The sequence below is a fragment of the Cryptococcus depauperatus genome, chromosome 4, assembly GCF_001720195.1.
Source record: "Cryptococcus depauperatus CBS 7841 chromosome 4, complete sequence".
Lineage (NCBI taxonomy): Eukaryota > Fungi > Basidiomycota > Tremellomycetes > Tremellales > Cryptococcaceae > Cryptococcus > Cryptococcus depauperatus.
The window spans coordinates 71,900-83,854 of NC_089471.1; the positions used below are offsets into that span (position 1 = coordinate 71,900).

The 11,955-nt window shown below is 44.0% G+C and overlaps 4 protein-coding genes across 4 annotated transcripts; 1 reads left to right on the plus strand and 3 right to left on the minus strand.

Annotated features, from left to right (window-relative positions):
- Positions 1-160: 160 nt before the first annotated feature.
- Positions 161-2,364, plus strand: L203_103288 (calcium/proton exchanger; the record flags this gene model as incomplete). The annotated part of the gene is made up of 9 exons (XM_066212692.1): positions 161-510; positions 557-681; positions 726-850; positions 901-1,521; positions 1,570-1,698; positions 1,748-1,919; positions 1,990-2,059; positions 2,137-2,203; positions 2,308-2,364. The coding sequence occupies 9 exons, from the start codon at positions 161-163 to the stop codon at positions 2,362-2,364; spliced, it is 1,716 nt and encodes a 571-aa protein (XP_066068789.1).
- A 329-nt stretch (positions 2,365-2,693) lies between these two features.
- Positions 2,694-4,857, minus strand: L203_103289 (uncharacterized protein; the record flags this gene model as incomplete). The annotated part of the gene is made up of 2 exons (XM_066212693.1): positions 2,694-4,535; positions 4,594-4,857. 2 exons carry the CDS (start codon positions 4,855-4,857, stop codon positions 2,694-2,696), a joined length of 2,106 nt encoding a protein of 701 aa, XP_066068790.1.
- A 1,377-nt stretch (positions 4,858-6,234) lies between these two features.
- Positions 6,235-8,521, minus strand: L203_103290 (N2,N2-dimethylguanosine tRNA methyltransferase; the record flags this gene model as incomplete). The annotated part of the gene is made up of 6 exons (XM_066212694.1): positions 6,235-6,741; positions 6,792-6,926; positions 6,979-7,153; positions 7,202-7,591; positions 7,639-8,033; positions 8,087-8,521. The coding sequence occupies 6 exons, from the start codon at positions 8,519-8,521 to the stop codon at positions 6,235-6,237; spliced, it is 2,037 nt and encodes a 678-aa protein (XP_066068791.1).
- Positions 8,522-8,864: 343 nt separating this feature from the next.
- Positions 8,865-11,868, minus strand: L203_103291 (uncharacterized protein; the record flags this gene model as incomplete). Its single annotated transcript, XM_066212695.1, has 4 exons — positions 8,865-8,930; positions 8,992-10,641; positions 10,695-11,374; positions 11,430-11,868. The coding sequence occupies 4 exons, from the start codon at positions 11,866-11,868 to the stop codon at positions 8,865-8,867; spliced, it is 2,835 nt and encodes a 944-aa protein (XP_066068792.1).
- Positions 11,869-11,955: the final 87 nt, after the last annotated feature.

An 11,955-nucleotide genomic window follows, 5' to 3' on the forward strand; every position in this document is an offset into this window, starting at 1 on the left:
ATCATTATTTTGTTTTGTATTTAGATTTTTCGCCCCAAAATTATTTTCAGATGAGCCCAAATTGCCTTGCCTCTGCCACATTTTTATCCCAGAAAACAATCTCCCGTGAACAGCATTTTATCTTTTCTTTCTTTTCATCTTTCATCTTGTTCAATTCACAATGGCTCTTCTAGCCAATAACACAGACGCGCAGCGCGAACCACCACTGGCAGATTCACCTCTACAATCACCAGCTTTGGACGAGGATTTTGAAAGCAACACTGCAGGACCAAGACGAAGGCCCAACAATACAAGTCGGCAAGTCACTGTGGATCCTGTCGCCACTTCTCCTTCACCGTCGACCAGGCGCAAGACAACAGACTCGGCCGCAAGCAAAGCAGGAACTGTTTCGAGACATCATAGTCAGTCGCTGAAGAGGACCTTGACAGATTTGGTCAGGCCTGAAAAAAAGATTGGTCAAGCACCGACTTATTGGGAGAGTATCAAGGCGGCCATAAGGAGTACTTGGTTGTATGTTGATTGTCTTCAAGTGAAAATGTGCGCTGATAAATAGAAGAAATGTATTGTTGGTGTTTATCCCAATAGGATGGGCTTTGTACATTGCAAAGCACAGCGGGCACAAAGACAGCATCTCTGACACTGCTGTATTTTGTACGACGTTTATCGCCATCATTCCTCTTGGTAGGTATTGGCTGTATGGTTGACTGGCTAACAAAAGGTGTAAGCTGGTTTACTGGGATTTGCTACTGAAGAGGCTTCTCTGCGTTTGGGTCAAACTTTGGGTGGTCTTTTGAACGCAACACTGGGTAACGCTGTTGAGCTGATTGTGGCTATCCTTGCGTTGATCAAGGTGCGTTTCATTACGCTTTCAGTTCGGGGATAAATACTTATTGACTATAGTGCGAACTTCAAGTCGTCCAGTCCTCTCTTGTTGGGTCCATCCTCTCCAACATCCTTCTAGTACTCGGCATGTGCTTCTTTGCAGGCGGTGTCCGCTTCGCCGAACAAGTCATTAAATCTACCGCCGCTCAACTCAACGCTTCGCTTTTGCTCATTGCCGTCATTGCTGTCCTCATTCCCTCTGCTTTCCACTTTTCCATTTCTGCTTCAACAAGCAACACCAATGCAGATCAATTAGCGAATGGTGAAGGATCACATTTGCTTGCAATGTCGCATGGTGTCGCTGTCCTCCTTCTCATCTTGTATCTCGGCTATCTTTTGTTCCAAATGTATACTCACGCGGCATACTATGTCGACGATGCCGTGACGGGCTCCACACAGTATCCTGACAGAATTTCCAACGTTTCAGAAAAACTCAAGTTTAGGAACCACCGGAATAAGAAAAAGCGCGATGAAGAAGATGGACTGGAGTCAGAGACGACAGTTTCTGAACAGACTGGCAGAGAAGGACAGGTTCCTGAGACACATAAACCTGGGATAGTGGCTGCTGGTAACGGGGTTGTCAAGCAGCATGAGGAAGAGGAAGTAGAAGTACCTCAAATGAACGTCTTTTGCACCATTGTTTGTTTTAACCATTTTCATCACTACTTGACCTGACGCGGAATGTAGGCATTGATGGTTCTTATCACTGTCATTGTCGGTGTGACTGCCGAGTTCTTGGTCGATAGTATAAACGGAATGGTCGAGGCGAACCCTAGCTTGAGTGCCGAATGGGTTGGACTGATTCTTCTTCCTATCGTGCGTTCTTGTTTATGACGAAAGCTTGGCCTTATGTCATCAACTTTAGGTTGGTAATGCCGCAGAACACTTTACGGCAGTCTCTGTTTCTGTCAAAGACAAACTCGACCTCTCTATATCTGTTGCTGTGGGGTCATCTATCCAGATTGCACTGTTTGTCATCCCGGTCATTCAGCTCTTGGCATGGACGATTGGCAAGCCTATGACTTTGTTGTTTGATCGTAAATCTCTTTTCATGCTGTTCCCAGTTCTTCAAATGGCTTTAATGATGCTAATGTGCGGTGTTTATAGCATATGAAAGTATAGTTCTTTTCCTCTCCGTGTTGATTGTCAATCAAACACTTGCAGATGGTCGATCCAAGTTCGTCAAGTCCTTTTCTGTCATCATATAAAGACTTGTTGGGACCGTGTTGGCTGACGCCATGTCTTGATCTATAGCTGGATGGAGGGCTTGGTGTTGATGATGCTTTATTTAATTATCGCCGTATCATTCTGGTATTATCCGGTACGTTTCTTCGTGCTGTTTATTCTGTTTTTTTGTCCAATCATTCAACTCTTTGATACATTTCTCTACTATGTTATTATATTGACACAAATCTCGCTGAATAGGGATCCACAACTGCAACACTGCTTGGATGTCACGGATCCTCAAGCGTTGTTGGCTAGAAATATTTCTTATCGTTCGACTTTTACACTTTTATCACTTTTTAATTTCAACCAGCAACACCGGGAAGGGTGATCTATATGCGTAACGTGTGTAATTACTAGCAAGTCCACTCGTTACCAAAGATATACGCCTGTCTTTGGAGAGTTCTATTTTGCTGTAAATATTAGAATACCCTTTTCACTGCTAAATACCACTGCCGTGAGGCGATTTAATTTTCAAACTATATATCCGTTTAACGAGTGTATACCTCAGTCAACATGTATATATATCGCGGCTTTGCATGTTGGCACATATTAAATTATTTGAACAAAGACACATAATGCGTCGTTTACAAAATGCTCTTCAATACAACCAATACTTCTTCACAAAGAGCTACAATTATCTGCTCTTCTCCCACCTGGACCGCTCCTACACCAAGCAACGCGCCCTTCTCACCTCCGCTCAACGGCAATACACCTTGATGTGCCAATGCCTCGCTTGTAGGCGGGTAATATACATAAAGATTGCCCTGTCCTGTTGTAGATGAACCTGAATCAAAAGCAAATACGACGGACTTGATCGAGGCACTATACGAAGATACCTTGGGTTTTTTAGAAGTCAATGATGATGAAAGGTTGGCGTACGGTGCTGTGTGGAGCAGAGGAGGAAGAACGATATGTCTGATAAGTCGAATATCCCGTTTACTAGAAATGACAAAAGCCAATGCCGGGTGTGTTGACACATGGTTCCAAGCATTTTTTGTGACACCTTCTGCGCCTTCTTTCTCATCCCCATCATCTTTTGGCATCATTATCAGACCATCCACGGCGTATTTCACCACAAGACTTAATGGAGTAGTTGATGAGCCTGACAGAGGGAGTGAAAGCGTGTTACCCATAGACTGATTCCAAGTTGCTTTACCTGTCTCGGCTTGGATATAACCCACAAGTACATCTCGACCTACTCTCGTGCGTCCGCCCAATTCGGCATACTTGCCATCACCTTCTCCAAAATCTTCCCCATCATCCAAATCAAAATCCATCTCTTCACGGAGTAGAGCAGGCATGGCAGGATGAGCCAGCTCTGGCTCATCTGCGTCAAGAGTTCTGATATTATTAAACGTCTCTCGCACTTCAGCAAGAAGAGATTCAGATATTGTTTCAGGCACTTCGTCGCAACCATCCTCATCGTCTCCATCTTCCATAGTTGAGAAAACAGAGGGCCAGCGAATAATTTCATCTTTTTTTTGTAAATCAAGCTCGATTATAGATCTAGCGGGATCCCACGTCCAATTAGAAGCGCCCGGATCGATGTCAGACCAGAAGGGTCTGGAGGACTTGCTCAGGAATTGGACAAGTTGGGCGGAAAGAGTAGAAGAAGCAGTGTTGGAAAGAAAAAACGTAAATGACGAAGTTGTGAAGCTAATGTTGATATCGCCCTTGTTGACGGAAGATGGTATAGGAATAGTGACGTTGACAGTCTCGTGGTTCTGAGTCCATAAATAGGGGTAGTCTTTTCTTTCGTCAACATCCATAGGCTCGTCTCTTCGTTCGCTTAAGCTAGGACTTGGCACTGATTCTTCAGGAGGAAGGCTTGCACCAAGACCCAGTTTGCCAATTCTTGCATCTCTCTCCCTCTTCCTTCCCTCCTCATCGCTATCAAGCTTCTTGTCGCCACTGATGGTCTTCTGAAATTCAGTCTCAGCTAGAACAACCCAGCCTGCCTTATGCCACGTGGAATAAACCGGTAAATCTCTACCACTCAATGACCATTTGATATCAAGCATTGAAGGAGCATCGTCAATCCCATTTGCCATTAAAGGATTAATTCCAATCTCCAGCAATTCAAAAGTAGTCTCCTGAACAGATTTAAAGTCTCTTTCTCCGGGATATACCGACCGTGTGATCAAGACTCTCACGTCTTCGAGAGAAAAGGCATGGGATGAGCGAAGTATGAATGGCATCTCATTGCTCTGGCCTTGTAGTCGAAGGTCATACCGAGCAATCAATTCTCCTATAAAGGGTTCTCCCAAGGCGCTGACCTGAAGAATGTACAGAGATCCCGAGCCAGTGGACACTGCCCAATGTGCTGAGTCCAGCTGAAGAACAGACGAAAACTCGGACCGTTGTTGTGTGCTGGATATAGGCCTTGGAAGATTCGCGAGCCTGGTAAAAACCGGCGACAAATCATCCTATATGCGATCGCTTTAAATCAGCTACAAAATAGAGAGCAGCCGTCGAAATGCTTGCCTGTATCGTAAACCCTATCACAGCCCATTCTTTGTCTATATACACTCCTCTCCCACCCTCTCCAACAGTCAAATGATCCCAACTTATCCTAGCTCTCATCTCTTTAAAGCTCAAATGCTGCTGATTGTATTCCATCCGGCTTTGGGTAGCACCTGGCTGAGGAAGCGGATGAAAAGCGAGATTTGTGGAAGGGTCGAGAGACTGAAGTCGATATGATTCAAATTGAGGGAAGAGGAGAGAGCTATCTGGAGGAAACAAAGCCATGATGGTAGATATAAAGACAAGGCTGACAAAAGAGAAACAGTTAAGAAAATGTAAGAGTTGAAAAGTCAACATGTGACGTCCATTGGGTAGTTCATGACCTCTGTAATACTCTGGGTATTACAAGGGATATACTCCACAAATAATGATATAATTGCTTGCATCATTGTGACCTTTTTGGTTCAATGCATGTTATATAATTGTTGGTATTTAATTCATGGCAGAATGATGCAAGCCACGGTCGCGGGTTCGAATCCCGCTCGACACAACTTTGGGACAGTTGTGGCGGGGCCCAGAGTTCTGGTTGTCCCGTCTGCCAGAGTTCGCGCCTAATTGCGGCCGCAAGCCTAACAAGCTTGGAGGTCTTTATCCTATAGACCCGGGACTCTAACCCAGTCTGTCATTGGGTCTTCGCCTCAAGGGGCCCGGTGAGCCTTTTCCAGGTCTCGCTCGCCGGGAGTCTCGCCCTGAACAGGGAGGCACTGTAATACTCTGGGTATTTCAGGGGATATAGCCAACAAATAATGATGCAATTCCGCTTGCATCGTTGTGACCTTTTTGGTTCATTGCATGTTATATAATTGTAGGTATTTTACTCATGGCAACCTCCACTTTTTATGTCCACCTGAGTTAATAGGGATTCAATATGAGATGCTATTTTGGAACAATAAGTCTTGTTACAAAGTGCCTAACTTTTTCTCAATGTGTCATGAATTGACGACTTTCACCATATCTTTAAATGCTATCTTTTGTCTTGTCCTTATTCCTACAATCTCAATCTTTAAAATCGACCTCCTCGCTCAAATACTGTCAAAGTGGGTAGGAGCGTCCTCCCTGATACTTGTGCGATTGCAACAAGTTTCAATTCTGAAGTTTTCACAGATGGGCACAAGGTATCATGCTTATGGGGAAAAGAGCCCACCAGGCTTGGAAGAAATTGAAGCTAATATGTTCTTTTTAGTATACCAAGATAGAATCATCTCAACTGAAAAGATATTGCGTTAGTGCTCCATATCCATCGCCTTGGCCCAACAAGGATGGTGGTTTCTGCCATTTTTAATTTTGTCCCTTGCACCTGCCAGCTCAGACCTTGAGTAAGGAGATTGGTATAAATACAGGTAAAAGTTTTGACAAATTTATTTTTTCGAGATATCGCATGACACATCATAGTCAACCGCCGTCTCCATCCGAAATCCAATGATTGTAAGCCAACGATTTGTTTGGTCTTGTGTTGCATTATTGCGATATACTTTAATTCACAAGAATGTTTCAAGTGAATAGCTCAGTGATATTCAAGTAGCGGAAAAGATGATGAATGTACAAAACCTACAATGGTACATTGAAAGAAAAAACACTTGACCAACCTAGTTACCCAAAATTTTATATTTCAGCATTCATGGCATCCTCTTCATCGCCTCCATTGACTCTTTGTTTCTTTCCTTCCACTTCTTCAACCTCCATTATTAGACCATCGTCCATCTTTCTTTTCTCTCCCATCATCACACTCTTCGCCCTCGGTGCTGGGCCCCAATTGGGTGTGGGATTCATTTGGTAGAAAGTTTCTTTCCCTTGTCTTTCTAGGGAAGCGCCGGGGTGAGGCGTGAAATCCACTTCATGTGTCAATTTCTTAGCCAGGATTTTTCGTGCTGGAGACCCTTCCGCAATTTTGTCTAATCTGACTCCTTCTTTGTGAGCCTCGACTCTCATCATATCGTACAAGAACGATCGGGGGGCGTCGGTTTTAATTGCCCCAGGAGCACAATGAGAGCGGGAGATTTTATAGCCCGCGTTCAGTAAAGCGGACAAAATTTTAGGGAGAGGAAGAGAAGAGGTGTGAAGAGATTTAGCGATGCGGTTTGCAGTGAAGAACCAAGGGTCTGGGAGCTCCTACATGGACCTTTTGAGCTTCCTTACAAGGTAAAGGCAAAAAGACGTACTTGAGAAGTAAGAGTCAACATCCCGTGCATACGATTATAAGTTTTGTATTCCTTTTCAGTTTCCTCAATATCTTTGAGGACTCGTTTGGCAAACTCATTGTCCTGTAGAGGCCCTAGCCAAAGAGGTCCGCCAAGCTGCACATGGTCAGCAAAGGGCTTAGAGTTACAAAGCTGCATCTGAACCTACATGCATGGTACCACCGCATTCCACACACTGTGAGCCATTGGAAGCTGTGGGACCAGCAACAGTCTTGAAGGAATCCATTACTTTGCCCTTCGCAGTTTCCTTAATCGCCATTTTGCCAAAAGGTTGTGTCACTGGCGTTTGGCAGTACTGACAAGTATAAACTACACCAGTTTGACTGCTTAATATTAGCTCCATTCATGGATCCCTCAAACAGGTATCGCACCTAGCCAACTTCTTGACCTGCTCAGGGCCCGTATGAATTCTGACAAACAAACGCACATAGAAGTCGATAGAAAATGAAAGCAGAGGGGTAATGTATCGTCCATAACGAGCAGCAACTTGTGCAAGAGAGTGGTACACCAATCGAAGTGCGGCTTCATGTGTGAATTCGGCATGAACGTTAGTACCGCCGTAGTTTGAAAAACATTTCTCTGGGTACTGTTGACCAGCTAAAACAGCGAGATCGGTGCAAGTGATAGCAAGAAGACCACCGTCTGCGATACATCCAATAGCAGCATCGATAAAAGGAGCTGCGGTACCATACGGGTCAAGATCAACAACGTCCACTCTTGAAGTTGGTCCAACGGCAGATCGATAAGAATACATGAATGCACTAAGCCATGTCAGCTATGGTGGAGGAGGATGTTAAGAGAATCTCACCAAGCATCACCTTCATTGATCTTAACTCGCCCTCGACAGCCAGGACGACGTCCGACTTCATCCTTGAGCTCTTCTCGTATTTCGCCATTTGTCTTTTCGGTCCCGTTTACCTCTCCTCTTGAAGAAGACTCTTCGTTATTGGTCATTCCAGAGTATCCATTTTTTAGCTCATCTTTAGTGGAGACTGTAACAACTTCAGCTTTGTCAGAAGGTGGATAATCCAGGCCAACACCATTGAAATCAATGTTACGCCTCATTGCCTCGCATGCAGAAGGAGAAAGGTCGTTTGCAAGTACATATTTAACATTAGGAATCTCCTTGGCATATCGGATTGAACGAAGACCAGTGGCCGCAAGGGCTTCAAGAATGTTGATAGATGGCGGTCTAAATTTGCTCTAATATACAGAATCAGCTACAGACTTGATAAAGATAATAAACAGCAACTGACGATACCACTTGTCGACGTAGAAGCACAGGGGACTTCGTCAGCAATTTCGGCCGCAACGTCTTCAACGACAGGGACTTCGTCTTTCGATTCTGTTCCTCCCTCTTGATCCGTTTTGCCGTCTTCTTCTCTTTCTGAGCTTTCCTGCGTAATTTCTGCAGACTCTCTTTTCTTGGCAGTATGTCTCCTTCTCTTGGTTTTTGGTTTTCCACCTCTCCTTTCCAATCTCGCCTTGAATTTTGCCTCTGCCTCCTCCTTCCTCATCGTATTCCATGATCTAATGACAGCTACAGACATATCTCTGTTAAAGTGTTGGACAGGATTGAGAAAAGCTCCTTCATTGGGCAAGAAGATAGTTGTGGTAGATTCAGTGTGAAGGCGATGATCTGGTGGATGAGGTATGGAAAGAGGGATTGTGTATGCTGGTTGAATAGACATTGTACGAATTACTGATATTATTCTTAAGAGTGCCAAGCGAGGTCGAAGCATGCACACCCTTGCCTTATATATATATATATATTATCTGGCTACATGAAAAGAAGTATGGGTTTCTGAAATTTCAGAAAGATATTTTTGATTCCGCTGAGAGAATTCACCCACGTCACGATTTGTTTGGTTCTCTTTCTCACTTTCCTAATCATGATTCAGATACAGGAGTAACGATTATATATTTAATGGATCCTATCACAGTATATAAATTAACCCAAAGTAAAACGAACTTTGCAACAACTGCTGTAGTCTTTTTTTGGAGCAATCGATTTTGAATTGAAGCTCCTTAACTTTATGGAAGCAAACCCTTTGACAACATTTCATTCTTCTGGTGGGCTATGCCATGAGCCAAGATTTCCTAGAAAATTCGTCAACCGGTTTTGGGTGATCCAGAAGGTCTTAATTAAGGGTTTACTAACCTCCGCTGTGTCACACACGACCATACATGCCGTTCCTTCATCGCGCCATTTACACAAGAAGCCACTACCCCCTTGTTTCTCCTCTTGAGAATCAGCCTGACATTGCGGAGCTTGAGCGACAAAAGGATCTTGCCCCTGCTCAGACCCAGGATTAGTGGGAAATGGCCGCCGCGTGTATTGTTCTCGCCGATTATCATACAAATTCTCCAGTTTTCCAGTCTTGCACTGTTCTTCGCCCACATTCTCATTTTCACTATCACTCTCGCTTTCCTCCAACAATCCCATTTTGACAGCCCGCAGTCTCTCAACTTGATCAAGCAACTCCTCTACTCTTTCCTCCAACTTTACAATCTTATCGCTTTGTTCACTCGCAGTCCTTACTATTCCATCATACTCCTCTTTGTATTTCTCGTAAAGCCGAGCTCTATTCCGAACGTCATCATCCGTGAGACGAGCCTGGTCAAGGAGAATCCTAAGCTGGGCACGAAGCTTTCGCAGTTCAGAGAAATGAATGGATTGAAATGAGGTGGAATGAAGCTGACGTTGGGCGAGGCCAAGGCGAAGTTGCTCTTTAAGACGGGTCACTTGGTCCCTCAGCGATGTATTCATACGCACTTCCTCCACAGCCCTCGTTGATGCCTCGTTATACTGGCTTCTGACGAATTCTAAGTCTTCGCTTATTCCGGCCTGTTTTTTCTCTAGAGATTTTGAGTGTCTTGTCAGGGTTTGAACCCTCTCTTTCTCCTGAGAAAATGCAATTTGAAGCTCCTTGTGTTGCTTTTGTAAAGATGTCAGCGCAGCTTTGGTCTCATCAAGGACTTTTGAGTTAGGGCAATCCTTCGATTGATGTTCCATATCCGGCATTTGAGCCTTTTTCTCTGATGATTCTTTGCTGAGTGTTTGGTTCTCCTCTTCAACCATTTGAAACTTGACGACGTTTTTATCCATACTCTCCTTCAGAATGTCTGTTCCTTTTCTTGATTGCTCCTGCCACTTATTTCGTTCCGCAACTAGCGTCTGAAGATGTCGCTTGGAAGTCTGTAACTGTGCCTTCAAATCGTGAGTTAGGTTCTCAAATGCATTTGTCTGTTGCAATTGGCGGGCACGCTCGTCCTTCATTTTCTCAACAGCGTCAATCAAAGCCTTGGAATCTCTTTTCATATCTTCAAGCTTTCGCCTGTTGGCTTTGTCTAAAGCTTGTAAAGAAGATAATGCCCCTTGTAATCGGATGAGTTCTCTCTCTGTATCCTTTTCTTTCTTTTCATATTCGTGTTTGAGCCACTCTAACTCTTTATCCTTTTCCGCCTCTAATGAGTCCAGATACTCCCAGGTTACCAATACCCCCTTGCTTATTTCAGTCCTCTCTCGTGCTTTTACATGATTTTCCTCATCTTGGCGCTCTGGTCTTTTCTTTTGTCTTGCGTTTGTAGACCTCCCTTGCATGGCTTCTTTCAACACGTTCAAGTTTTTCTTTGCGGCTTTTGATGAAGATTTGACCGAAGACTGTGGAGACTTCTTTTTTTGAAGCGGGGTAGAGACATAATGTAATGAAGTCAGTCTAGAAGGAGAGGTGGGACTCAAGGAAGAAGACGGCGCTGAAAGAGGTGAATCAGAAAGTGAATCTCGGCCTTGATGTAGTGAAAGGGACCTCTGCATTTTCAGTCACTGTCAGCTGTTGCCAAGCCATCACTTAACGGACCGACCTCAATTGTGTTATTCTTGTCTTTATCTAGAGCTTCCACAGATCTCTCCCATTGTGGACTAAAAGAGGAAAATAGCTCAATTTGCTCATCGGCTTGGCTTTGGTGTAATCTTTTGACCTGAGTTTGCGGAACTGTGTCTCCTGTATCTTCAGCATTAAACTGATCATTGTTTTCCAGAACTGAAGTGATATGCATTGTTGACAAGTCCGAAGAACAGGTGACAGAAGAGTCGTACTCTCGACTTGGACTTTTTCTCAAGATAGGAGAATTAGTTTGAGCCTGGGTGTGAGCAAGATGCGGTGTTGGTAGTGATTGTGAAGAGAAATTGAGGTGTGTCGGCTGTGGAATCACTGGACGTGAAAGAGGCTCAGATCGTTCAGATAAGGTTTTTTTCCTCTTTCTTTTTGTTTGGTCATTTGTTTTTGATATTGATGATTTTGTCTCCTTGCTGGCCACAGTGATTTGAGCTGGCTCATGAAAATCTGAACGAAGTTCTTGAGTGTTGTTGATATGCGAAGAGTTGTCTCTGAATCGAACATCGCGAGAACCAGAGTCTTTGGGCAGTGAAGACGTTGAAGAAGTTGAGTGTTGATGAATTCGAACAGGCGGGACAGAGATGTGAAGCGAACTCAGATGAGACTTGCTTGAGTCTGTTGTGTGATCAATTTCTGGCGTATCCTCTGTTACAAGAATTGATCAGCGATAAAAGTGGGCACAGTCACAACCGCAACACACCCATAGAAAGACGAGATTGCTTGGTAACTTGTGACTGATTACTCTCATAGTCTTCAAGCTTCTCCTTCTTAACTACAATATCATCGTTCCTTCTACTATTGCTGTTTCTCTTTCGTTTTGTTCCCTTCTTCTTCTGAGCTCTTGCCCTCTGTATCCCTTCCCATTTCTTGGCTTCTCTCCCTACTATGCTCGGATCTTTACGCTTCTTCTCTTTCCAGTCTTTGATAAGCTCATCTGTGCATCCATTTTTGGCAACCCACGAAGGCTCCCATGGCAAGCCCGTTAGCTGATCTACACCAGACCATTTAACTAGGTATTCGCCTTTGACTTTTGGGCCCCTTTCGTCAAGAATATCTAAAGCGTCATACAGATTATCGTCGTCATCATCTTTGGAGATAAATTGTGTTTCAGGAAATGATGGAGAAGGAGAGCGGGACATTTTTGTGCTGGAGAATGGGATTGACGGAATAATGAAGGGGAAAAAAGAGATAGATCTAAGTAGAAATAAATAACAGTCACTCAAAAT